The sequence below is a fragment of the Bos javanicus genome, chromosome 11 (assembly GCF_032452875.1).
Source record: "Bos javanicus breed banteng chromosome 11, ARS-OSU_banteng_1.0, whole genome shotgun sequence".
Classification (NCBI taxonomy): domain Eukaryota; kingdom Metazoa; phylum Chordata; class Mammalia; order Artiodactyla; family Bovidae; genus Bos; species Bos javanicus.
In genome coordinates this window covers 45,453,386-45,480,702 of record NC_083878.1, presented here as the reverse complement: position 1 = coordinate 45,480,702, position 27,317 = coordinate 45,453,386, and the positions used below count along the sequence as shown (strand labels likewise).

Below are 27,317 nucleotides of genomic sequence, written 5' to 3'. Positions count from 1 at the left end.
TTTCATGTAATAAAATAATAATTTAACAAGCATGTACTATATTAAGTAAAATCATGTAATGCATGAATAATACTTGAAAATCAATTTTTTAGCCCATTTATATTGTATTATTTGATGGTAACATACATTCGGGATTCACTGTTTACAGGGAAATGTAAAAAGTTGTTCCTTGTCAACATAATAATGATTGGTTTTACACAGTCATGTATGAGATGTTAAGTGGCTTATTATTTTGAGTTAACGTGTTATTATTTTGTGTTACCATCTGAGTTTGGATGATATATTGGAAAATTAGAGTCCTGAATGCAAAATAAAGTGGAAAAGAAATGAAGTCATGACTTGTTTTTAAGCATATTATTCTGCCTGTATATTCAATAGTCTGAAATTACAGCGTTTGCATCTGTGAAGTCTAGAAATAGTACTTATGCTATAAACAATTGAGGCTGCCTTTTCAAAAGGTGTGAGCGGGTGCTGGTGGTTTGTACAGTGAAAGCAAGTCTCCTATCAGTGCTGGTCAGGCTGGTGCAGAGGCCAGTCTGCCTGACGATGCTCAGCCCGGAACCCCCTGGGGTGAAGCTGGAGGGCCTCCTACATCAGACGGCAGAACCACCCAGCCAGACTTCAGGACTTCGGATGAACTCACACACCTCCCACAAAACTATCAGTGTGTATGAAGGCAATGTGGAAACCATGGAATTCCTAGGAAATGACTCTCCATTCCCTAGGAAGGCCTCAGTGCTGTCAGAACCACCTCCCAGTACCAGGTAATGAGAGAAGGCCTCTAGCATCCAGACAGGGATGAAAAAGAGAGATGTTCTTGCCATGTGAACAAGTGGCTCCCAGTGGACTGAAGGGTCCTGACACTGTGGAACAAATGTTCCAAAGAAACGGGTCCTGTGGAGCATCCAAATTACCTGGATGTGTGCTGCTGCTGCTGCTGCTAAGTCACTTTAGTCGTGTCCGGACTCTGCGACCCCGGATATGACAGCCCACCAGGCTCCCCCGTCCCTGGGATTCTCCAGGCAAGAACACTGGAATGGGTTGCCATTTCCTTCTCCAATGCATGAAAGTGAAAAGTGAAACTAAGGTTGCTCAGTCGTGTCCGACTCCTAGCGACACCATGGACTGCAGCCCACCAGGCTCCTCCATCCATGGGATTTTCCAGGCAAGAGTACTGGAGTGGGGTGCCATTGCCTTCTCTGGGATGTATGCTATTTCTTTTTATAAAAAAAGAGTTTTTTTTTAATGTGGACCATTTTTAAAGTCCTTGTTGAATTTGTTACAGTATTGCTTCTGTTTTATGTTTTGTTTTGTTTTGTTTTTGCCACGTGGCATGTGGGATTGAAAGCGTACCCCCTACATTGGGAGGCAAAGTCTTCATCACTGGACCACCAGGGATGTCTTATGTTACTTCTTTTTAATTAAAAAAAATATAAAGCAGAAAAAACTCAGGTTGGTGCTCTGTGATGACCGAGAGCAGTGGGATGGAGAGCAGGTGGGAGGAAGAACCAAGAGGGAGAGGATATGTGTATGTTGTTGTTTTGTCCCTCAGTCGTGTCTGACTCTTTGTTACCCCATGGATTGTAGCCCACCAGGCTCCTCTGTCCATGGGCCACGGACAGGCATACTGGAGTGGGTTGCCATTTCCTTCTCCAGGGGATCTTCCTGACCCGGGGATCGAACCCAGGTCTCCTGCATTGACAGGCAGATTCTTTACCACTGAGCCACCAGGGAAGCCCAGATACACATATCAAATCAGATCAGATCAGATCAGTCGCTCAGTCGTGTCCGACTCTTTGTGACCCCATGAATTGCAGCACGCCAGGCCTCTCTGTCTGTCCATCACCAACTCCCGGAGTTCACTCAGACTCACGTCCATCCAGTCAGTGATGCCATTCAGCCATCTCATCCTCTGTCGTCCCCTTCTCCTCTTGCCCCCAATCCCTCCCAGCATCAGAGTCTTTTCCAATGAGTCAACTCTTTGCATGAGGTGGCCAAAGTACTGGAGTTTCAGCTTCAGCATCATTCCTTCCAAAGAAATTCCAGGGCTGATCTCCTTCAGAATGGACTGGTTGGATCTCCTTGCAGTCCAAGGGACTCTCAAGAATCTTCTCCAACACCACAGTTCAAAAGCATCAATTCTTCGGTGCTCAGCCTTCTTCACAGTCCAACTCTCACATCCATACATGACCACAGGAAAAACCATAGCCTTGACTAGACGGACCTTTGTTGGCAAAGTAATGTCTCTGCTTTTGAATATGCTATCTAAGTTGGTCATAACTTTCCTTCCAAGGAGTAAGCGTCTTTTAATTTCATGGTTGCAGTCACCATCTGCAGTGATTTTGGAGCCCAGAAAAATAAAGTCTGACACTGTTTCCACTGTTTCCCCATCTATTTCCCATGAAGTGATGGGACCGGATGCCATGATCTTCGTTTTCTGAATGTTGAGCTTTAAGCCAACTTTTTCACTCTCCACTTTCACTTTCATCAAGAGGGTTTTTGGTTCCTCTTCACTTTCTGCCATAAGGGTGGTGCCATCTGCATATCTGAGGTTATTGATATTTCTCCCAGCAATCTTGATTCCAGCTTGTGTTTCTTCCAGTCCAGCGTTTCTCATGATGTACTCTGCATAGAAGTTAAATAAGCAGGGTGACAATATGCGGCCTTGACGTACTCCTTTTCCTATTTGGAACCACTCTGTTGTTCCATGTCCAGTTCTAACTGTTGCTTCCTGACCTGCATATAAATTTCTTAAGAGGCAGATCAGGTGGTCTGGTATTCCCATCTCTTTCAGAATTTTCCACAGTTTATTGTGATCCACAGTCAAAGGCTTTGGCATAGTCAATAAAGCAGAAATAGATGTTTTTCTGGAACTCTCTTGCTTTTTCGATGATCCAGCAGATGTTGGCAATTTGATCTCTGGTTCCTCTGCCTTTTCTAAAACCAGCTTGAACATCAGGAAGTTCACGGTTCATATATTGCTGAAGCCTGGCTTGGAGAATTTTGAGCATTACTTTACCAGCATGTGAGATGAGTGCAATTGTGTGGTAGTTTGAGCATTCTTTGGCATTGCCTTTCTTTGGGATTGGAATGAAAACTGACCTTTTCCACTCCTGTGGCCACCACTGAGTTTTCCAAATTTGCTGGCATATTGAGTACAGCACTTTCACAGCATCATCTTTCAGGATTTGGAATAGCTCAACTGGAATTCTATCACCTCCACTAGCTTTGTTCGTAGTGATGCTTTCTAAGGCCCACTTGACTTCACATTCCAGGATGTCTGGCTCTAGGTCAGTGATCACACCATTGTGATTATCTGGGTCATGAAGATCTTTTCTGTACAGTTCTTCTGTGTATTCTTGCCATCTCTTCTTAAAATCTTCTGCTTCTGTTAGGTCCATACCATTTCTGTCCTTTATCGAGCCCATCTTTGCATGAAATGTTCCTTTGGAATAGCTACAACAAAATTCTACTCTTTTTTTAAAATAATACATGTGCCATGCACAAGGGGTAAGCATCTCTTTGCTGCTGCTCTGGACAAGGGGATGGTACACAGAGTACATCTCTGACACACATAAGGATGTCCTTCTGTGACCCAGAAGCACAAATACGGCCTTTGGTCAGAAGTCAGGGAAAAAGCAGTAAGCTGGTGCTTCCAACGTGATCAACATACCACACCCTCTCCTCAGCAGTCATATACACCTGGGAATTTATCTTAAGGAAATAGTTTAAAGGGAAGAAAAGTCTGCATGTTCACGTATAGAATAAATGATAGTATGTATTAGAATTGACATGTGGATATAGTAACAATTCATCAATATGATGGGTAACATCAAATGTCTTCCATCAGAGAGGTCCCTGCCCATAAAGCACAGCGTCCAGTAGGAACTGGTTGCTCCTCCAAAAGTTCCTTTTCTTCCTGCTGTCCTTCGTAACTTTCCCTGTGGTGAAGACGGTCTCCATCTACAGCGCCCAGGGCCATAGCCACTGGGAACACAGGACTTTAAGAGCCTGAAATGGGGCTCAAGCACCGAGGGAGAGATTTTCCTCCTGTTTAATCCTAATTAACTTACACTTGAGCAGCCACCGGTGTCTACGAGCTGCCAGCCTGGACAGGATGGAGCTAGAAAATGACCACAAGTGTGAACTGGCCCCGTAAAAAGGTGTTGCTATGACTCTCCTTTCTCCCAGGACCATGAGGACATTCACAGGAGCAAGTGACTCGCCTGCAATTGGAAAGCCAGTGACATCAGAGGACTGTCGTTCAGCCCAGCCCCCACTCCTGAAATGACCCCCAGCTGCAATCCCGTTGTCCTGGAAAAGAAGCCACACAGGCAAGCAGTGTCCCTGAAAACTCTAAATGCTCAGCACATAGCTGTGAAAGGAAGCTGGCCACAAGTGGCAGGATTTCTTTCAACAGCAAAAACACACGGAAATGTTGTTTCCCAGCTATGACTATGTCAGAGGAAACTTTCAAACTTCATATCGGTAGTAAGTGTGTCTGAGAGCCCCCACTGTGCTCCCAAGCTCTTGCTGTGATCAGATTTCTGCCACAGGAATTCCCAGGGAGACTTGATTGGATGGCCACATCCCATTATGCTGTCTCAGCATCATTCCATCCTGTTCCACGTTCTTCCCTAGGTCAGCAAGATTCCATGACACCACACGAAAGACAAATCATAGTCCACCCTGGTTTTTCTGACCTATTCTAATCCCAGATGTCTGCGCCTAAGACTGACACTTTGTAGTTTGTTCCACTCATACTGGAGCTCTAGAATCCTTATGTGGTAGCTTGGATTACTGTATCTAACCTGCCATTACTTTGCCAACAAAGGTCTGTCTAGTCAAGGCTATGGTTTTTCCTGTGGTCATGTATGGATGTGAGAGTTGGACTGTGAAGAAGGCTGAGCGCCAAAGAATTGATGCTTTTGAACTGTGGTGTTAGAGAAGACTCTTGAGAGTCCCTTGGACTGCAAGGAGATCCAACCAGTCCATTCTGAAGGAGATCAGCCTTGGGATTTCTTTGGAAGGACTGATGCTAAAGTTGAAACTCCAGTACTTTGGCCACCTCATGCAAAGAGTTGACTCATTGGAAGACTCTGATGCTGGGAGGGATTGGGGGCAGGAGGAGAAGGGGACGACAGAGGATGAGATGGCTGGATGGCATCACTGACTGGATGGACGTGAGTCTGAGTGAACTCTGGGAGTTGGTGATGGACAGGGAGGCCTGGTGGGCTGCAATTCATGGGGTCACAAAGAGTCAGACACGACTGAGCGACTGAACTGAACTGAACTGAACCTGCCACTTGTGGTTATAATATAATTACGTATCTGTACCCTTTGCTCTGGGAATTTTGCAGTGTCTCCTAGGAGAATACCCAGAGTAATCTTTCACTCACAGAAAAAATAGAACACAACATGGACTTCCCTGGTGGCACAGTGGCTAAGAATCCACCTGCCAGTGCAGGAGACACAGGTTCGATCCCTGGTCCAGGAAGATCCCACATGTCGCAGGGCAACTAAGCCTGTGCGCCACAAGAGAAGCCACCGGAACGAGCAGCTTGCGCACCACAACCAGAAAGTATCCCCTCTCTCTGCAACTAGAGAAAACCTGCACACAGCAATGAAGACCCAGCTCAGCTAAAAATAAATAAATAAATATTAAAAAAAAAAACAACCACCTTAGAATCTGACAAAGTGCCTTGGAAACAAAGTGTTTCAAAGGCATGACATAAAATGGGTGAGGGAGCTCTGCTTAAGGAAAATAACATGCAGTCATGAATTTTGTCTTGAATTCTGCATAAAATATTTCATATTTTTATAATACCTCAAAACTGCTCTAAACCCACAAGCCTCACTTTGCATGCTTCTTGGGCCTGTATCACTGACCAACTCACGTCACTTCCATAAACATTCCTTTAGTCATGGTTATCACCTGTGCAGCCCAGTGCAGGTTGTATATTCATTAATACTAGGGTAGAGACTGCTACAGTGTTTTATGGACAAAATTCCTATCCTGGGTTTCCACTGCAGCTTTCATATGCCAAGGGGAGCTAAGGTCTTTCTTAATATCACCCTATTCAGGTGCCACCAAGACAATAACAGGGCAAGAGGCTGAAACATGGGAAAAGAAATGGGTTAAGACCACATTTGAGGATAAAAACCTGAGTGCAAACAATACACTAGGCCAAGTGTGATGCCCTTGTTACATAAAGTCCACTATCCTGTGGAGAGAGTGGTGCTCAGCCTGAGAATCCTGCTACTCAAAGCCCAGACCCACTGGTGACCTTGCAACCCCTGGGAGGTGGTCCAGTGGCCATGAATTCCCATCCTCGACCTGGCCCCACATCAACAATGTGCATGCGAGTGGTGGTGGTCCTGAGCAGCCCTGAGGTCTCCACCCCTTGAGTCTGGGGGGCCTCTGACGGCTGTGACCCACAGAGTGTCCTCGGGCTTCTGCCCTGAGAAAGCCTGCTTCCATTTCCTGTCACTGGAACACCTGCCAGGAGCCCTGAGCTTCCATCAAGAGTCCAATTACCATGAGGCCACCACCTACAAGCACATGGTCACCAGGCCAGCTGAGCTGCAACCCCCCAGGCATCCAGCAGATGGGCCCAACAGGGGGAGCAAGGTCACCCCATGGGGCAGCTGAATGCCCGCAAGTGACTCCATGAGTCTGGAACAAAGGGGTCACCCATCTGGGCCCTTCCTGACACACTCCATCACGAGAGAAAATGAAACAGTTCATTTCAGATCTTGGAATGTTGAGGTAGTTTCTTACTCGCCCGCAGAAACTGAAACAGAGTCTTTGCACTCTTTTTAGTGAATCTATCTTCCCTCTAAAGACACCCTCTAGATGCTCTTGTATAGCACGGATGTACATTCATTTAGCATGAACCTACACCTGCTGCTACTCACCCAACCTGATAGCTACATACCGATAAAGCCAGAGGACGGCGGGTTGGGCTGGATCTTCTCCTTCGTGTTCTCCTGGATGATGTCCCAAAGCTGCCAGATAAACTTGGGGTGAAGAATGTAAAATGGCTGGTTCGGGTTTCTCTGACGATGCTGAACATACGGTGTGAACAGGTTGTAATCTGGCTTCTTGTACCACTAAGAGAAAAAAACACAGTCAAGGCAGAGGTCCACACTGTGAAAAGGAAACCGGGCAGTGCTGGGGTTGTGGGTATTTAGAGGCTGAGGACCAGACTGGGAGGGGGGGTTAGGATGCCCCTTCTGTAGGCACTTCTACACTGGATGAGGGGTGAGTGAGTATAGGGGCTGAGGTCCAGCCTGGGGGACTGGTGCTTATTCTTTAGTAAAAGGAGGGAGAAGGGCTAGAGCAGGGTCAGCAGACTTTTCTAGAAGGGGCCAGGTAGTAAAAGAGGTTAGGCTTTGGGGCCATGGGGTCTCTGCTGCAACTCCTGGGCTCCACTGTATACTTACATGGAAAGCAGCCACAGATGGTACAATATGTGGCTGTGTTTCAATAAAACTTTATTTACAAAAACAAAGGCAAACAAACAAAAAAGAAGTAAAGAAAAACAAAACAAAAAAAAAAAAGGGGGAAAAAACAAAAACAAAAAACAGGGCCAGATGGCCCATGGCCATGGTTTCAATCACTGTATTTCAGAAATATGCTTTCCCAATCTAATCTCTAGTTCAAAAACATGTCAGCTGTTGCCTGGGGCCGGGGCCAGGTCTGGGAGGTGAATGAGTGACACACAGGACTCTCTGCAATGATGGGGAGATTCTGTTCCTTCATTGTGGTGCTGAATACAGGACTGTATACATTTGCTGCTGCTGCTGCTAAGTCACTTCAGTCATGTTTGACTCTGTGCGACCCCATAGATGGCAGCCCACCAGGCTCCCCCGTCCCTGGGATTCTCCAGGCAAGAACTCTGGAGTGGGTTGCCATTTCCTTCTCTAATGCATGAAAGTGAAAAGGGAAAGTGAAGTCGCTCAGTTGTGTCCGACTCCTAGCGACCCCATGGACTGCAGCCCACTGCCCAGCAACACACACATGTACAAAGATTACACATAAATGATTGCATGAAACCTCTTCATGGAGGGGTTTGATGGAGGGGCTTATGTAACTCAATGAAGCTATGAGCCATGCTGTGCAGGGCCACCCAAGACCGATGGGTCATAGTAGAGACTTCTGACAAAACGTCCACTAGAGAAGAGAATGGCAATCTACCCCAGTATTCCTGCCTCAAGAACCCCATGAAGGGCATGAAAAGTCGAAAAGATAAGACATCAGAAGATGAGCTCGGCCATGCACTCCATTGGGTGGCAATGAGTTGCACACAACTTAGCTATTGAACAACAACAATTATATGAAAACATATACACTAAGGTTGATTTTTAAAAAGTGTTCAGAAGCATCTCAGGTGCCACCAAGAAGTGGGGTTTGGAGAAGGTGTATGGGGAGGGGTTCATCCGGCTGACCGTCCCTTCAAATAGACGCCTCGGGCAAAGATACTGGTGTTTCTGCTCAGTGGTGTCTGACACTTTGCAATGCCATGGACCATGCCTGCCAGGTTCCTCTGTCCATGGGATTCTCTAGGCAAGAATCCTGGAGTGGGTAGCCAACCCCTCCTCCAGCAGATCATCCCAACCCAGGGATCAAACTTGGGTCTCCTGCACTGCATGCAGATTTTTTATCTTCTGAGCCACCAAGGAAGCCTGGGCTTGTATTACGATCCTACATAACAGTCCCTGGTTGAATGTGGTCTGTGGCTTTAAACATTTTGAGAAGAATAATTTGAACTGTGGCCCCCAAACCCCGGGGGGCAGTTAGAGAGAAGCTCAGGGTCTTCGCCACCTCCTCCAGACCCTCATGGAGCAGAAGCAGAGCCTGGCCTCCCAAGAGTGGCACAGTCACTGCCCATGTCCATTGATCAGACAGCTCATGCCCTGAGCTGGGAAGCTTCTAAATCAGGAGGAAACAAGGCCCACAGCCAGAGACTCTCATGGGTCCAAAACAGCAAGAAAGCTGTCAGAACTTAAAACCACAGACCTCAGACTGGAAGGAAGCTGACAAGTGCAAACACCCACTTGATGCTGGTTCTCAGTAGAAGGTGTGTGTGGGAATTGATTAGAGAGCTCTCTCAAAATCACAGGTGGAGGCTGGATACGGCCGGATTCCTGGGAACAGGGCTTTGGAGATGTGCGGGATAAGCCTTCAGGAGATGCCGATGTGCACTCCTGGGTGAGAATAGTTAGAGTCATGCCAGGTGTGTGTCCAGCCTCTGTCTCAGAATGCACAGTGACAGAATGCTTCTTCCAGAGGGACAGTCCATCATGGGCAGCTCTTTTGGAAAGGTACCCCCCGATAGGGCTGAAATCTGTTCCCATCTTCATCAGAGGAAGCTGGCATCCTCTGGGGTCATGGAAAACAAGTCCACAGCCAGTGGCACAGCTTATAGCATTGCTCATGGGGATAAAGTGCAGCCCATCTTCCTAGCCCCCTTTCAGAACAAGTAGACTGGCTTTTCACGCCAGGCTTCTCCAAAGTACAGAGGTTGTGAATGTAATTCTCTTATATATGTATTTTTTCAAATAAAGAGCTGACTCATTGGAAAAGACCCAACTCATTTGAAAAGACCCTGATGCTGGGAAAGACTGAGGGCAGGAGGAGAAGGGTGTGGCAAAGAATGAGATGGTTGGATGGCACCACTGACTCAATAGAAATGAGTCTGAGCAAACTCTGGGAAATGGTGAAGGACAGAGAAGCCTGGCGTGCCGCAGTTCATGGGGTAGCAAAGAGTTGGACGTGACCTAGCGATTGAGCAACAACAACTTACTTTTGGCTGTGCTGGGTCTCTGTTGTTATGCACAGGCTTTCTCTAGTTGCTGGGAGCAGGGGCTACTCTCTAGTTGTGGTGCTCAGGCTTCTCATCCAGGTGGCTTTTCTTGTGGTGGAGCACAGGCTCTAGGTCACTTGGGCTTCAGTAGCTGCAGCACATGGGCTCAGTAGTTGTGGCTCCCAGGCTCTAGAGCACAAGTTCAGTAGTTGTGGTGCATGGGCTTAGTTGCTCCATGGCATGTGGGATCTTCCGGGATTAGGGATCAAATCCATGTCTTCTGTGTTGGCAGGTGGATTCTTTACCCCTGAGCCACCTGGGAAGCCCACTCCCTTATATTTTGCTGGCTGGAAAGAATATTGTTCTTTTGCTCATGGGGTTCTCAAGGCAAGAATACTGAAGTGGTTTGCCATTCCTTTCTCCAGTGGACCACATTTTGTCAGAACTCTCCACCACAACCCGTCCATCTTGGGTGGCCCTACACAGCATGGCTCATAGTTTCATTGTTAGACAAGGCTGTGGTCCATGTGATCAGTTTGGTTAGTTGACTGTGATTGTGGTTTTCATTCTGTCTGCCCTCTGATGGATAAGGATAAGAGGCTTATGGAAGCTTCCTGATAGGAGAGAAAGTCTGAGGGGGAAACTGGGTCTTGTTCTGATGGGTGGGGCCATGTTCAGTAAATCTTTAATCCAATTTTCTGTTGCTGGGTGGGGCTGTGTTCCCTCCCTGTTGCTTGACCTGAGGCCAAACTATGGTGGAGGTAATGAAGATAATGGTGACCTCCTTCAAAAGGTTCCATGCATGCACTGCTGAACTCAGTGCCTCAGACCCTGCAGCAGGCCACTGCCGACCCACGCCTCCCCCGGATATTCATTGGAAGGACTGATTCTGAAGCTGAAACTCCGTTACTTTGGCCACCTCTTGAGAAGAACCATCTCAGTGGAAAAGACCCTGATGCTGGGAAAGATTGAAGGCAGGAGGAGAAGGGGACAAGAGAGGATGAGATGGTTGGATGGCATCACAGACGCGATGGACATGAGTTTGAGTAGGCTCTGGGAATTGGTGATGGACAGGGAAGCCTGCGTGCCCTAGGGGTCACAAAGGCAGAACTGAGTAACTGAACTGAACTGAATAATCTTGTTTATCCTCTATTCTATAAGATTAAGAAGGTTTGGAGGCAGAAGCCAAAGAGCTGCACACTCAAGAAAAACCTGTGACAGGCTCCATTTCAATAATAATGAGTTCTGGAGTCACAAAGCTTAGCCTGTCCCACCAAGAACTTCCCATACTTTTAAAAAATGGGAAGGTGATGTAATCATCCTACAATGGAAAAATTCAGCATGTAAGCAGTCCAATTTCCGGTATGACTAGGACTTTCCTAGCATCTAGATGTTGTACGTTTTGTTTTTTTAAGTCCTCCAGAACAAAAACACTTTATCATCAGAGGGTTGATGCTCACCATGGAGCTACTGCAACTGGGAGTCAAACAGTATGAGCATATGTGAATTTAATTAGCGCCTATGATCAGTTTCATTCCGCCTGTCCAAGTTCAGTCTCTGACTTCTTCCTGTTATGTATCAGTCAAAGGCACCATCTGACCTGCAAGGGTCAGGGCACCAAGGAAATACTCACCAGGTTAAGATTTGCAGAATAAGGAGCTGGGTCCCAGGCCACCAAGATGACATCTTTATACAATGCACTGTCCATGAAGTGGTAGCTGGGGTTGGTTAGAATCTGCAAATATATACAAAAATCACTGCAAAGCAAGGGCTTAGGTCTTCAGAATTAGTATTTTTTAAAAGGTGAAAACTTGTTTTTTATAATCTTATTTATTTTTGGCTGTGCTGGGTCTTGGTGTTGGGCAGGCTTTTCTCTAGTTGTGTTGTGCGGGCTTCTCAGTGCAGTGGCTTCTCTTGTTGCAGAGTACAGGCTCTAGGGCATGCAGGCTTCAGTAGTTGCGGCATTTGGGCTTGGTAACTGCAGTTCCCAGGCTCTAGAGCACAGCTCAGTAGTTGTGGCACACGGGCTTAGTTGCTCTGCAGCATGTGGGATCTTCCTGGACCAGGGATCGAACCTGTGTCTCCTGCATTGGCAGGTGGATTCTTTACCACGGAGTCACCACAGAAGCCCAAGAAGTGAAAATTTAAAAGAGGAATTGGACAAAAATGTTCCTCAGATTTTCTAGGGGAGGGAGAGAGGCAGGCTTTACATACTAGAAATTTAGAAAATATCTGGAGAAAGGAGGGGGGAGCAGTTTCCTTTTTTAAGAAAAGAGCCCTCAATGGACCCATCTAAAGATACCAGCTCTGGATTGAATCCCCTGGCTCCTCGGCTACCCCAAAAGGCTCTTCTTCAGTGGCTTTCACAGGTCATTGAGGGTGAACTGCAGACCTAGAAGAACCAGAATCTTCAGGTGCCTCCCTGAGACAAACAGCCTCAGGACAAATGGAGCCCAGAGATCTGGAGACTGGGGCCCTCTCTGGCCCTGGGTGAGTCCTTCAATTTCATCTGCCCATCACCTTTTTAAAACTAGAGTTTGGTGGTGGGGCGGGGAGGGGGGAATGATGCATTGATTTGTCTCAGTTTTAAGACACTCTTCTTCACATCTTAGTATTTCTGAAGTTAGGGTGTATCTCACAGTGACAGGTGTCTTAATTTGCTGGAGCTTATCTTCTCCTCTTTGAAAAGCTGTTGTCAGACAGAAGAGGAATCTTCAATCAGTGGCGTCTCTGCATTCAGGAAGCAGGGCCTGACTCTCACCTCTCTCTCAGGCTGCGAGCCCAGGGCCTGATGCAGAAAGCACACCTTTTGTTCGGTAAGAAACTCACTATAAATTTCTCATCACTGCATTTTTTACATACAGTTTGAAATGCTAGAAATTGTTGTGGTTTGTTCTGAGAATAATTTTGTTACGAATTTTGGAAAACATTCTTCTTAAGAACATACAGAAAAGAATCTTCCTTTTTAAAATTTTCAAATGACAATGACAAAGTGAAATTTCTGAGGTGTTCTGCTGCCCCTTGAATTCTGTATCTTTGCCTTTCTGCCCTCCACCCCTGATTTATTCTGTTTAACTTCCTTTTTCACAGTTCCCAGAACTCAGTGTGCTACCTATATATATTTCTACCTTGATTCTGATTTTTCCTTTTGATCTTATTTACTTTTTTTCCCCTCTTCACAGCACACATGAATTCCCAAGTCTCTGCATTTTTTCTCAGTAATTTTTTATTATTACAAAACCCTGAGATCATGGTCATGGAAAGCTGGGTGATTTCTCTTCACTCATCCAGTTAAGCTATTTACTTGTAAAACATACATCCATGAAAAGTCTACCCAGCTTACCTGGGAATTAATGATGCGGACGGTGGTTTTATTTCCGACATCTTTCTCATAGCCACGTGTAGGAGCAGAGTTAAACCTCAAAACCGCATCATGGGAATCTGAGGGACACATGTGACAAAATGACTCTTTTTTTGCCTCTGCATAAAAATCAGCATTATCTAGGAAAATATCTTAAAGCAAATCTTTCAATACCTGAAACTGGACCCCAGTAAAGTTCAGACACTCCTCCCCCCTCTCCACACACATTGTTCTGTATACTGTTTATTTAGAATGAGATCCTGGCTGGGGGCAAATAAACATGAAACCATATCAATCCATTACAAGTGGTCCTACAGCATCTAAGTTATATTTAGATGCTTGGTATGCATTCATAGTCTTTAAGGACATGCTTTACGTGTGCAGGAAATGTCAAGATGTGTGTGTGTATCTAGACTGCTCTGTGGAGTCTCATGTGTTTCCTAGAAACAGTGCTGAAACCACAGTTAATCAGCTATAGGGAATTTCTATGGGTTTTCTCCAGTTTCAAAACAGTATGGAAGTTCCTTAAAAAACTAAAGCCAGAGCTACCATATGACCCAGCAATCTCACTCCTGGGCATATGTCAGAGAAAACTCTAATTTGAAACACACGCACCCCAGTGTTCACAGAAGCACTATTTACAACAGCCAAGACATGGAAGCAACCTGAGTGCCCACCAACAGATGAACAGAAGAAGATGCGGTACATCTATACAATGGAACGCTACTCAGCCATAAAAAAGACTGAAAAATGCCATTTGCAGCAACATGGATGGACTGAGAGATCATACCAGGTGAAGAAAGTCAGACAGAAAAAGACAAATCTATGATATTTTTATGCGGAATCTCAAAAAATGGTGACAAATGAACTTATTTATAAAACACAAACAGACTCACAGATATGGAAAACAAGCTTATGGTTACCAAAGGGAAAATGAGTAGGGAAGGGACACATTAGGAGTTTGAGATTAACAGACAGACAGTACTGTATATAAAATAGATAACCAATAAGTACCTACTGCATAGCACAGGGAGCCATACTCAATACCTTGTAATAACCTATAATGGAAATGACTCTGAAAAAGAATATATGTATGTATAACTGAATCACTCTGATGTACACCAGAAACTAACACAAAATTGTACATCAACTATATTTCAAGTTTTAAAAAAAATGACTCACCCATGTATAGTTTGTAACACTGTATAAGGGTCATTTGGAAACTATCAGCTCATTAAGTCATGCAGATCTTTCAAATATCTATGTATTTCATTATAAGGTATCAAATATCATATATATCACCATGGATACCATCACTTTTTAAGTTTGGGAAGCTTCTAAGCTCATGGTTGAAAGCTTTGTCACTGGCAATGAATACCGTTGGTTATGTTTCTAAAAGTGACAGGCTTACTTACTTCCTTTTTGAGAAAATACCTGCCAAATGTCCAAGTCTAAATTAAGTATATCTGTCTATCAGTCGTCTGTCCCAAGTATAACTGTGTTTCGTGATAAAAAAGGGCTCGTTCCACTCACAGCTCAATCACAAGAGTGCTTTTCTACTGGGGGCTGGTTTGCAGAAATGCTTTCATTGTTATTTCCCATTTGGTCTTAAAAACACATGTACTTCAAAGACTGAAATATAATAAAACCAATCATTTTTACTGCTTCATCAAGGGCATCCATATTTGGAACTGGCACCCTTTCCTGTTACTGTTAAGCTTGGCAGCAAAGCATTCCATGAAGGCTAGTAACATTGGGTACCACTGCTTTGATCTGTTTTATCCACTGCTGCTCCTGCATCATCCTATTCAACTGCCAACAGCCAAAAGGACCTGTGAGTGCTGTAATGGAAATAGTTCTCACCTTGTGAACCCCTGAAAGGGTCTCGGGGACTCCAAGTGCAAGGTCACACACTCTATGAACTGCTGACCTGGGGCAAAAGTGGGGTGGCCTCCAGGCACTGAGAGGTAATCAGGGTGGGCACCAGGGCCAGAGGTAGGATGCTAGCACTCCTGGACCAGTTCTCTCTCTAATCCAAGCCCCCTCAACACAGCCTCCATCTAGAGGTAAGGTGAACAAATGGAGGAGGCCAGGCAGTGGGTGCATTTCTAATTGATTATGTAGAAACTTCAAATTAATCGATCACTGCAGCAAATGCCCCAGGTTTTAAAAGCTGGTGTTCTACACTGAAAGTGTTAGTTGCTCAGTCATGTCTGACTCTTTGCAACCCTATGGACTGTAACCCACCAGGCTTCTCTGTCCATGGGATTCTCCAGGCAAGAATACTGGAGTGGGTAGCCATTTCCTTCTCCAGGGGATTTTTCCCAACCCAGAGATCAAACTCTGGTCTCTTGTACTGTAGGTGGATTCTTTACCATCTAAACCACCAGGGAAACCCTGTTCTACACTGAGGTGTGTTTTAAGCCTCAGAAGGACTTGACAAGGCACAGGGCACAGAAACGCAATCTAGCTTCACTCTTCTGGAAGTGGTATGAGTTTGAAGAGTTAAGAGGTCAATTTTGTGGAGGACATAGAGAGACAGGGACAGAGACTGAACCTCCTCCAGCTGTCAGGGAGCAGAAGGGACCAGGATGGGAGGGGGAGTGTGCAGAGGACGAGCAGAGTCCATCAGGCAGATCTTGCCTGGCTGTGCCTCTCCCAGATAATCGCCTTAAAAACTGAACTGTCCATTCACATTTAGAGGGAGAGGAACGGATCAGACAGGAGACAGGAGAAGAGAACATAGAGTCAGTCATGTCTGGAGGACACATTTCCAGGCAAGAGCCACTTCACGTTGACCTTGAGAACAGAGCCAGGCTCAGCACATCACTGAGGAAGATGAAAACCCTGCAGGGAGTGGCCGGCCAGAAGGCACAGCAGCATGAAATCCAGACCCAGCCCCGGTCGCTGCATTCCCAGAGCCCCCAACCCTTCCTGAGGGCAGGAATCTGTAGAGGGAGCCCACGCCCCAGTCTCCGGGGAACAGCCTGCCAGAGACAGTTCTTCTTCCTCCCAAACCTGCCACTCAGGTCTTTCTCACCTCATTGTGACTTTCACAATGTGCTTGCTCCAATCTTGGCTCTGGAGCAATCTTTCCCTAATGAGACCCTGATCCATCACTTCTCCGCTTTAAGATTTCAGAGCTTTGCACCAGGAAGCCAGGGATGGAGTTGGAGTTTCTGAGACCCAGACTGGAGTTCAAACCTGGCTCCATCCTCTGTGTCTCTAGGTGCATCAGTTTCCTTTATCTACAAAATGGGAATAATCTTGTCTGTCACTTGGCATCACAAGGCTGGTTAACACATAAAAGCATGGAGGATGGGAACTTCCCTGCAGTAACAGGGAAGACCCTACACATTGCTGTTGTTCAGTCACTAAGTCGTGTCCAACTCTTTGTGGCCCCATGGACTGCAGCTCTCCAGGCTTCCCTGTCCTTCACTATCTCTCGGAGTTTGCTCAGACTCATATCCATTAAGCCCGATGATGCCACCCAACTATACGTGGTACCTACTATTATGATCATTATGTGAAGTCTAACTTCTGGAGAATGACATATGAGAGCATGGGGCTGACTTGCCACTAGTCCAGCTTATCTGTTGGCTCTCCACCCCCAGCCTCTTGTGCTCTCCCTCATCACCCACACACTGAACTGTTTTTCTCGTCCACCTGCTCAGCTGGCCTCAGACATCAGCCCTCGAGGGGTGGCCAGATTCCAAGTTCATCTCTTCCCTGTCTGTCTACGTGTCTCTCTGTCCTTCTAATTGTGAAGTGTCTCTTTATAGTCTGTCTTTCCCACCAGACAGCAGAAGATTTGAGGTTAGGGCTGGGCCTCATCCATCTTTCCATCACTAGTGGTGAGCACAGTGGCTGGTGAAGAGTTTGGGACCATGGTTGTTGAATGACTATATGACCTGCTCTCTTGCTTTTTAAAGCAATGGTAACAGGATGCCAAATTCCAAGTTCACCCAGGAAGACGTCCCCTCCCTGCAAGACTTCTCTCCATCCTCCCATTTCCCACATGCTGGCCGGAATCTGAGTTTCAAGGAACAGACTTGATCTCGCATTCCAGGCGATGCCTGTTAGTTTAGGGCAGACGTGTCTTGTCTAGAGCGTGCTTCCCCAGGATGGCTGCTAGTGAGCTCACAAATAATTATTATTTACAGAACAGGTGAAAAAAGATCATCTCATGACTCTAGCAATGAGTGTTCCATGTTTCCAAAACAGTTCACTTTGCTTTTCAGTAACATATTCAAAGTGGAGGTGTTTACAGCTGCTGCACTGTTCTCAAAAACAATGACAAGGTATGCCTCAGTGCAACGGAATTGGGGAAACACTGTGGCACCGCAGCAGCCAGAAGAGGGAGCTGCTGAGGCAACCCCGGGGCATCCCTGGTTCCCTTGGGGAGGGGGCCCGGGGAGATTTTCTAGCTCTGCCCTCATAAGACCAGAACCTCCTGCAAGTCTTCTGATCTTCACTTAGCCAATTCACAAGTACAATAGATGCTTAGGGGTTAAGATGAGTTTAGTTAAACAGTACAGCATGCGCTATTGGTGGCTCAGATGGTAGAGAATCTGCCTGCAATGAGGGAGACGCGGGTTCAATCCCTGCGTCAGGAAGCTCCCCTGGAGAAGAGAACGGTTATCCACTCTTATATTCCTGCCTGGCGAAATCCATGGACAAGGAAGCCTGGTGGGCTACAGTCCACGGGTTGCAGAGAGTCAGACACTACTGAGCCACTAACACACAGCATGCCCAATTCCAAGCTTCCTGAAGAAACTGGCTCTGTGACTTTGTTCTCATCAAGAGAGGTGCTAACAACTGTGTATTTATAAGTGTGTGTACATTCAGTTCATGTCAGCACCTGGCATCACGAGGGCCGATGCTGAGATGCCAGCTTATGAAAATGAAAGGCTTCTTTCTTGTCTTTACCAATGGAATTGTGCTATATTATATACTCTTAAAAAGGCAGATACAAAACTGGATTCAAAGGAAATGAAGCAAAACAATAGAGAATTTTAAAAAATTTCCAAGTGTTGGTTCTTCATGTACCTGTCTACGATTCTAAACATGAACCTTTGTGTGAGCGCAGATGCTGTCAATTAAATCTGGTTGCCAGAAACTAAGAAAGATATAACTGACACATCGTGTTCCCCAGAAACATGGAATTCCCAGGGCCATTCACACTCTCTTCTGAATTCTGAACAGAAAAGAATTTATAAGACTCTGGTCAAATAGAAGAGAATTTACAAGACTCTGGTTGGGGATATTTACGGCCGAATAAAGAGTGAGGGAATTCTGCCTGATGGATGAAAGCAATGCAAACACACAGGTAGGAGGCAGTGGGGCTTAAAACAAAGCAAAAATAAAAAAAACCAAGAGCAAGTCGGCGCCTGCTTTAAAGCATGCTGGTTAAATTCCTCCTTCCGTGATTAATCATGTCCTGGGAACCAGAGGCAAGTGTGGCTTTACTTCACCCCAGGGGCCCCTGAGCCAGAGCTCCCTCCTAATTGGAAGCAGCCGCTCTGCTCAGCTTTGGCCGCAAGTTTCTGTGACACTCGGACAACGTGATTATGAGCCTGCTTAATGTCAGCACGGGGACACTGGGACTCCAGGCTGCAAGCTCAGGCTTGAGCTTTGTTTTTTTTCAACTTGTTAAAAATTTCAGATTCAGCCTCATTGCCGAGACCCTGTGGGAGTAGGTCTGGGCTGTGCAGCCTGGTGATGGGGCATCAGCCACTCCTAGAGGACATGGAAAATGCCCCGGCCCCAGAGATGGCAATGACTCCTTTCTGTCCAGTGGGCAGTGACCCCTGCAGATTGCGTCCAGGGGGGCTGAGCTAACACCGTCCACCGTGAGGAGCTACAGGGGCGTGGTTTTACATCTGGCCTCGAGGCCAAGGCTGCGTCCAGTAGGCACTTGATTTCTTAGCACCTAGTACAGAAACCTGCCCAGAGGAGGGGCCACGTGTCTGCCTAAGGAGTGGAGGAGCTACCGGATCACCGGTGCTGCAGCTGGCTGGGCTGGTCACAAGGGTGTCGAGGGCCTGAAACTAGACTGCAGTTTCTTGAGAAGGGACTCTGCATCTAGATGTGGGCACCCTCCTCACTTGCCTGCTGCCAGCATGCCCCACAAATCTGGGGCTCCAGGCTGCAACAACAACCCTTACATGTATTTCCAGACAGCCTACCTGCCTGTCCAGTGGCCTTCAGGTTTCCCAGTCCCCATAAGGGCGGGGAGGAGGCCTTAAAATTAACCTTTCTCTCTACAGCAATGCAGGAGACACAGGAGATGCAGTTCGATCCCTGGAGAAGGGAATGACTACCCATTCCAGTATTCCAGTATTCCAGGAAGAATACCTATTCCAGTATTCTTGCTTGGGGAATCTGCTTGGGGACAGAGGAGCCTGGTGGCCTGCAGTCCATGGGGTCGGAAAGAGTCGGATATGACTTAGCGAATAAATAACAATAAAAGGAGACCTCTGCTGGATCCACCGGGGTTCATTCGGTCCCAGGGAAAGAAGACCCAAGACTCTCCAGAAACACAGTGTCAGACTGGCCGCCCTGGGGGTAGGGGTCGGGTGGCCTCGGGGACCCACCTATCTCCTCGCCCAGAGATGAGTTGAGGATGGCGCCTGCCGACGTGACCACGGCGCAGGTCCGGAGCCTGCGCGGGAGCAGCCGGCTGAGTGGCACCGGAGGGACCAGTGCGCGCCAGCCGAGTGCCGAGAAGGGCGGCTCAGTGCCGTCCAGGGTGCGCACCTGCACGCGGCCCCGCAACGCGCACAGCAGCTCGGTGCGGCTCCGCCCGGATGCGCGGCGCCCCCGGAAGCGCACGCCGTGCTTGTTGGCGCGCAGGTAGGCACCCATGGCCTTCTGCAGACGCGGGTGCAACATGCGCGCCGACGCATCGCCCTTCCAGAGCCGTCGCAGCAGGGCCCGGGACATGGACGAGTACAGCCGCTCCCCGTCCTCGCCCCGCGCGCTCAGGCTTTGCCTCCGTGGCCCTCGCTTTGCCCGCCGTCCGGGGGCTGTGCGTGGCGGCCGAGCCCCCTCCGGGCCTGGGTCCCCAGGGAAGAGGCGCCCCGACGTGCCCGGAGCGGAGTCCTCCGGGGCAAAAGCGCTTAGGGACGTTCTCCCTGTCTGGACCGAAAGAAACTCTTGTTCACGTTCAAAGCCATCTCCGGCCCATGTCCGCAGGGGGCCAGATGGGAGTCCCCGGGGAGACCCCCGCCGCAAGTCCGCGCCCTCGGGCAGGCCCTCTGAGGCCCCCATAATGGCCCGCTGCCTCCCTTGTGCGGGCAGCAGCCTCCGGGTCTCCAGAAAGGAGAAGGAGCTGGGCGCGGGCTTGGCTGGGCTGCTGTCGGTGAAGTAGAGGAAGATCACCACAAAGAAGAGCCCCCATGCAAACACCCCGCAGAGCATTCCTTGTCTCCATTGCTTCAGGTGCGGTTTCATGGCAGGTCCACGGGGTCAGCGCCTGTGTCCTGAGATGGCGACCTGGACCTGAAAACAGAGGGTGTCACAGTGAGCCACGCACGAAAGCGCTGGGGACAGTCCATCCTAGAGGGTCTCTTGGGGCGGTTGGAAGGAGTATCAGAAACCAGGATGGCCTGGAGCTCCGGCTAAATTCAGCGCTCATACGCCCCTACTCTGAATGCCTACAGAACAAGAAGTCCCATCCCCTCAACCCAGGGTCTTGGGAGAAGGGAGGTGAGCTCGGTGTACCATGGAGAACTACCCAAGGCACCTTGGTTGGTGATGTGTCTGCCTGCCCACCACCACGACTGCTTAATTCTCCCCGCTGCCCCCCTTCCCCGACCCCTCCCCACAGCTGGTTCCAGATTTCAGTTTAGTGAAGCTGGCAGCAGGGCTCAGTCCGGGTCGCCCTCTCTCGTCAGAACACTGGCTCAGAGCTCAGATCCTGTACAACAAAGGGCCAAGCGCTTCTAAGGGAAGCTTCCCCACAGTGCCCCGATGGTCCCTAGTAAGTGATGACCCAGCCACTGAGGCTGCAGGGGAAGGTTATGTTAGGGTGTCTGTGGACCTCAAAACACCCCCAGATGTTCACCCTCACCACCAGCCTCTGATAGAGTAAGATGGACAAATGTCGAAATTTTAAATAAGGGAGCAGATGAGGAGATGGGAGCAGATGAGGTTTTCATGCGAGGGCAAGGGGTTTACTTAGATAAGAACTGAAACCAAGTGGGTGATCCCTAGGTCAGTGTGGTCACCTGAGGAAGCTACACAGAGTCTCTTGTGGAAAAAATGATGTGCTAGGGTGAGAAACCCACACGCCTTATGGCCCTGTAGCTGATTACAGATGGACATGGGTCCTTCGCTCTCTTCCCATGGAGAGGTGGGTCTGGGTCTCTCCCATTTGAGCAGGGGGAGTGCTCTGACCAGTTACCAGGCTCAGGTCCAGCAGCTTCCATGTCCTGCCTTTAAAATGCTCACGAGGGAGGAAGTAGTCACCAGCAGAAGCAGACATCTCTCCACGGACTGAGAGATGCCCAGCTGAGCCCTGGGTGTCCAGTTGTCCCAGCCCACTACCATCCTGGACTCCAGCCCAGTGGAACGTTCAGATGATTCCAGTTCTGTCCAGCCTCTGGCGGCAGCTGCATGTAAGACCCCAAGCGGGAACCCAGTGGAGCCAGTTAACCCTCAGAACCAGGTATGATAAAGACACTGGTTTAAAGTGATAGAGGTTGCTCTTCTGAGCCACAGGTCTGGAGCTGATTCATTACATCAGAAACGATCATTGGAACAGGCTCTGCTAGAAAAGCCAGATGAGAAGTTCCCCAGATTCCTCAACAGTCATGCACCCTTGAGACAAGTCCAGCTTCTCAGAGGGATTATGTGAAGAGCAACATTCACTGAAGTGTTTTTTAAGTTGTGGCTTCTTAAAAGCTGCTGTCTGCTTGACACATCAAAGCAAGGCTGTAGATTTCCTTCGCAGCCATACATCAAACCCACACACAGAGCATGGTCTCACCAAGCCAGACACACTCATGCCAGCGAACAAATGTACAAGAAATAGTGCCAGCAGTTAACTTGCTCTCTGTCAGACTCTGTGCTCATTTAACATGCTTCCTTCGTTATCTTATTTGGTCTTCCCAGCACCTGGTCAGGCTTCCCAGGTGGCGCTAGTGGTAAAGAATCCACCTGCCAATGAAGGAGACATAAGAGATGCAGGTTCAATCCCTGGGTTGGGAAGAGCCCCTGGAGGAGGAAATGGCAGCCCACTCCAGTATTCTTGCCTGGAAAATTCCATGGACAGAAGAGGCTGGGGGGCTACAGTCCATGGGGTTGCACAGAGTTGGACATGACTGAAACGACTTAGCACAGTGCCTAGTAAGTAGGAAACACTGCTGTGTCCATTTTATGGAGGAGGGGGTTGAAGCCCAGAGAGGTTAAGTAACTTGCCCAAAGCCACAGAGATAGCACGCAGTAGACAGCACCAAAAAAGCCACCTGCTTACACTTTTAATGCTAAGTTCTGACTCCATCTGATGGTACCAGATGAGGCTGTCTATTCTAAATACGCCAAACTGTGGGACTCTGAATACACATTTCCATTCCTGACCGTCTCGGCAATGTCCTGGTACTGGAAAAGCTTCTCAGGGCTCACCACCAAGTTCTGTCCATAACTCTTGAGGGACAGCCAACGAGCAGCGTCCCCAGACAGACACTGCCTGGGGACCACACTGAGCAGAAACTGCTAAATGATCTTCCCAAACCTGTCCACTCAGGAGCCCACGCTTCAAACTGTGATGCCCCAGACTGATGATCGAAAAGCTGTTTCCAGGATCTCAACATTTCTATTAGCAATCACAAAATTACCCTTAATAACAGTTATTCTGTGTTTCCTCCAGCTGAGCACCATGCCGCATTGCTCTGACACCAACCACCGCAGCTAGCAGGGCCCCCACGGGGAAAAGACTCAGTCCCACACAATGGCCCCACTTCAGACACCAGCCTGGAGTGGGCTCCCCAGGCCACCTGCACTTCTGGCAGTTTGGCTACTGATCTGGGGGCTCCCTTAAGTTTGAAGATTTGCTAAAGAGACTGGCAGAACTCAGGAAAGCACTAATATTAATACACACCAGTGATCACAGTCTCTGGGAAAGGGATACACAGAGTTTGAGGGGTGGGTGGGGGTAGTCCCAAGGGCAGAGGTTCCAGGCTCTCTATACCTGGGGTCTAGGAATGTCACATGAGCGACATGAATGTGTTGACCAATCACAAAGCTCCACTGAGCCCTGACCCGAGTTTAGTTGGGGTTTCACTAGGTGGACATCACTGACTGAATACTTGGCCATGTGACTGAATTCAAACTCCAGTTGCCTTCCCACCTCCAGAGGTCAGGCTGGCCCAAAACCCCCACCATCTCATCACTGGATTGGTCTTTCTGGTGATTGCCCCCATCCTGGAAGGTTCACCAAGACTGACCTCTTTAGCACAACAAAGACCCTCTTATAACTCAGGAGATTCCAACGGTTTTAGAAGCTCCATTTCTAGACCTGGGACAAAGACCAATTCTTTGTACTGCAGTAAGGCAGTAGTAGCTAATTTAAAAGGTAGTCTTTCTGCTCCTGGCTGGAAATCCTCATTACTGCTGGCTGCACTGGGAATAGCTTTGAGCTAATCCTGGCAGGTCACTAAAGAATAGGAAACAGAGGCTTCTTATTTCAGCATTCGCTTCAGAGTCAAAGTGAGGGGTGTGCACAGGGCTGGGGTTGGCAAAGCCTTGACTTCCTGAGGAGGAGCTGGGGGCCAGCACAACACCCAGCTGCCTCCATTCAGCAGGGTCAGGAGGCCATGGGAACTGAGCTGGCAGGGGACCTGCCACATCCCACGGCACACTCAGGGCATCACATGCACAGCCTGCTTTATATGGATATGCCTGACTCCCAGCAGAAGACTCGAGAAACCCTTTCCCTCATGGGGAGGTGAGAGATGTGAAAGGGAGGGATGTGATGAGAGGATGTCTCGGGACTCGAGAGGAGGAAAGGAGAAGCCCTACAGGACGGACGGAGCTGCAAGGGGCCAGGACCCTGGGAGATGTGGGGTTCCCTCCACAGGTCTCTGGGAGGTGGAAGGGCAGGTCTGTGAGGCCTCGGACGTGGAGAAACGAACATCATCCCAAGGTACAGGATGACTTCTCATCAGGTGAGACTTCCGCGCCTGATGCTTGGTAATAACCTGAAGGCATGGGTTCGCTGCCTCCGCTCTGGGTGAGGCTTCAGCTGTTAATAAACTGCAGCTGTGCCTGCAGCCTCTGTCACTGCAAATCTCTGCTGCCAGTTAAGGAAACGTCCTCCAAAATGATGAAATCTCAAGGAGGTGCAGATCCTCTGCCAGCAACAGGCTGCAGAAATCACTACATGTGTCATGGTCCCAGTTATTGGTACTTTTGCAAAGATCCAGGACATAGAGGTGGAGGATGCTGTCAGAGTCAGAGCCTGGATCAGTTTTTGCCTTAAAATAACCATACAGCCTAATAGGGTTTCCCAGGTGGCTCAGTGGTAAACAGTCTGCCTGCCAATGCAGGAGATGTGGGTTCGACCCCCTGGGTCAGGGGTCGAATAGAAAATGGAATAGAAAATGGCAACCCACCCCAATATTCCTGCCTGGAGAAACCCATGGACAGAGAAGCCTGGTGGGCTATAGTCCACAGGGGTCTCAAAGACTTAGACATGACCGAGTAACTGAGCACATGGCCTAATAGGAAGAAATGTTGGATAAATGATAGAAAAAACATTTTTCTCCTGTTAGTATAGTATACCTGAAATGCTATGATGATACAGCTCAAATGGATAGTGTCTGTAACTCACTGATCTATTTCATCAGCAGCAGGGGGACATGAATGGCGCCAGGGACATACAAATAGAGGCTCATCATACAAATCATCGGTCCCCAGGCGGTGATGAAAAGGGGCTCCTTGATGGAGCACATGCAGCCTTTTCTGGGATGGTGTCTTTGACTGAGGCTGTTGAGGTCCTGCTGGCCAGGTGAGAAGCATGGCCTGTGCTGTGTGGATTTCTCTCTTTTCCTTTTAGGATTCCAACATCAGCACCTGGCCGTGCTAGGGCATAAGTTCCAATTGGGTGCTCTCTGCCTATTTCAACCAATTTTCTTCGTTCTCACCTTTTGCCTACTTTCTGTCGCCTTTGTAGCCAAGCTTCTAGGAAACGTAACATACGGACAAGGATTAGAGACAAAACAAAAAAGTGACCCACTGCGAGAAATCATGTTGATGCTTCTACCTGCTTTGGAATTCTGATGCCCAAATCTTATATGCTAATTCTCAGAGAAATGAGTCCCATTTCCGCATGGATGTTTCTCAAGAGCACAGAGTATTCAAATGCTCCCTCAAGTCATTCAGAAAGAAATCACATTCTCAAAAAGGCACAATTTGTGATAAGTTGTCTGATGAAATTATGCAATGTAAGCACCGGCACAGACCAACACCACGATGCAGCTGAGGACTTCGTACATTTGTGCTCAGTCACTTCAGTCGTGCCCAGCTCTTTGTAACTCTATGGACTGTAGCCCACCAAGCTCCTCTGTCCATGGGATTCTCCAGCAGCTGAGGGAGCTGAGGGTTAATTCCATCTTATTAAGGCTAAAGAGAAATTAGGGCTTCCCTGGTGGCTCAGTGGTAAAGAACCCACCTACAAATGTAGGAGATGTGGGTTTGATCCCTGGGTCAGGAAAATCTCCTGGAGAAGGAAATGGCAACTACTCCAGTATTCTTGCCTGGAGAATCCCATGGACAGAGAAGCCTGGCGGGCTAACAGTCCATGGGGTTGCAAGAGTAGGACACAACTCAGTGATTAAACAATGACAACAATGAAAGAAAAGTTAGTTCTGGGCTTTGCTTCTTGAATACTGTCCTACCTACCCCCTGAGGTTGACAAGCTTGATTGCTGGTTTTCTTGAATGGAGAGTGTCTTTTCTTTTTCTTTTTTTTTTTTAACACACACATTGATGGATGTGTCTGCCCCAACTGCCATTCGGCCAGGTTTTCTCTTGGCTTAAGAGACTCTTGTGCCCTTTTGTGTGTGTGTGTGTTGTTGTTGTCTAAAACCTAAGTATTTGTTTTAATACTGAGATAATAATAAAGAAGATGTAGTGTATGAGCTACAGTGAGGCACTCGTGCATCTTAACAGCCTTCAGGAGTCATTTTCTTTCAAGAATCATTTTTCTAAAATTAGCTATCATCACATCTTCAAGGAAACACTCAGCCAGCCAAGCACAGGAGGGGGCTGCCCTGGAGGGAGTGCTGCTGTCTCTCCAGCACCTCAGGCCTTCCCTTCACAGAGGACCCGCTTTCGCTTTTTCATTGTTTATAAATGTGAGGAATCCTCAAGGCCAGTAACAGTCCACTCCTTAGGGCATCCTCTATCAATTTCAGCCCATTCATAGGCTAATGTCGGAAGAATAGAAAGGAAAAGGTCAGCCAGGTCGAGCAGAACTGGTGGGAGGAGACCCCCTTCTCTGTCTCCCTCTTAACCAGCAGGAGGGCAATTCATCCTCAGAAGGAAGGGCACCCCACTGCTGGCGGCTTCTGGTCAGTGACCCCAGGCCCTCAAAAGGGTGCGGCAGTCCCGGATGGGAGGAAGGATGCTACTGGGGCTGGACCACGGAGGGCGCTCGCTGGGCAAATGTGTAAGTTACAAACCTTAGCACCAGGCTTCCTCTCAGGGCAAAATGTGGCAGCTGGGGCAATGTCAGAGCGGAAAAGCGTGAGCCATTTGACGTCCTATGAGCAGCTCCCAGCAAAGGAGACCCGTGTTGTGGGGTCACGTTAGGTCAGGCGGGGGCAGGGTGGATTATGAACAGCAGATGTCAGGGGGGTGGACCAGACCAGCATCACTCGCTGCTATCAGCAGGTGCCCCCACAAACCACTATATCTATACTGTCTCATTTTAATTCTTCATTCTCAGTTTTACCAACTCCAGTATTCTTACCTGGGAAATCCCATGGACAAAGGAGCCTGGCGGGCTACAGTCCATGAGGCCGCAAAGAATCGGACACAACTGAGTGACTGAACACACACAATGTTTATAACAAACTCCTCTTTGCTAAGTCACTTCAGTTGTGTCCAACTCTGTGCGACCCCCATAGATGGCAGCCCACCAGG

General features: G+C 48.1%; 1 protein-coding gene across 2 annotated transcripts in view; it reads right to left on the bottom strand.

The window, feature by feature from the left end:
- Positions 1-27,317, bottom strand: part of ST6GAL2 (ST6 beta-galactoside alpha-2,6-sialyltransferase 2) — a 59,115-nt gene that overhangs the window by 10,607 nt on the left and 21,191 nt on the right. For both annotated transcript variants that reach the window (XM_061432548.1, XM_061432547.1), the window contains exons 2-5: positions 19,767-20,673; positions 13,153-13,250; positions 11,443-11,544; positions 6,939-7,113 (exon numbers count right to left, since the gene is read on the bottom strand). In XM_061432548.1, coding sequence (XP_061288532.1) covers positions 6,939-7,113; positions 11,443-11,544; positions 13,153-13,250; positions 19,767-20,625 — 1,234 coding nt within the window. In that variant the 5' untranslated portion in view covers positions 20,626-20,673. The remainder of the gene's footprint in view (positions 1-6,938; positions 7,114-11,442; positions 11,545-13,152; positions 13,251-19,766; positions 20,674-27,317) is intronic.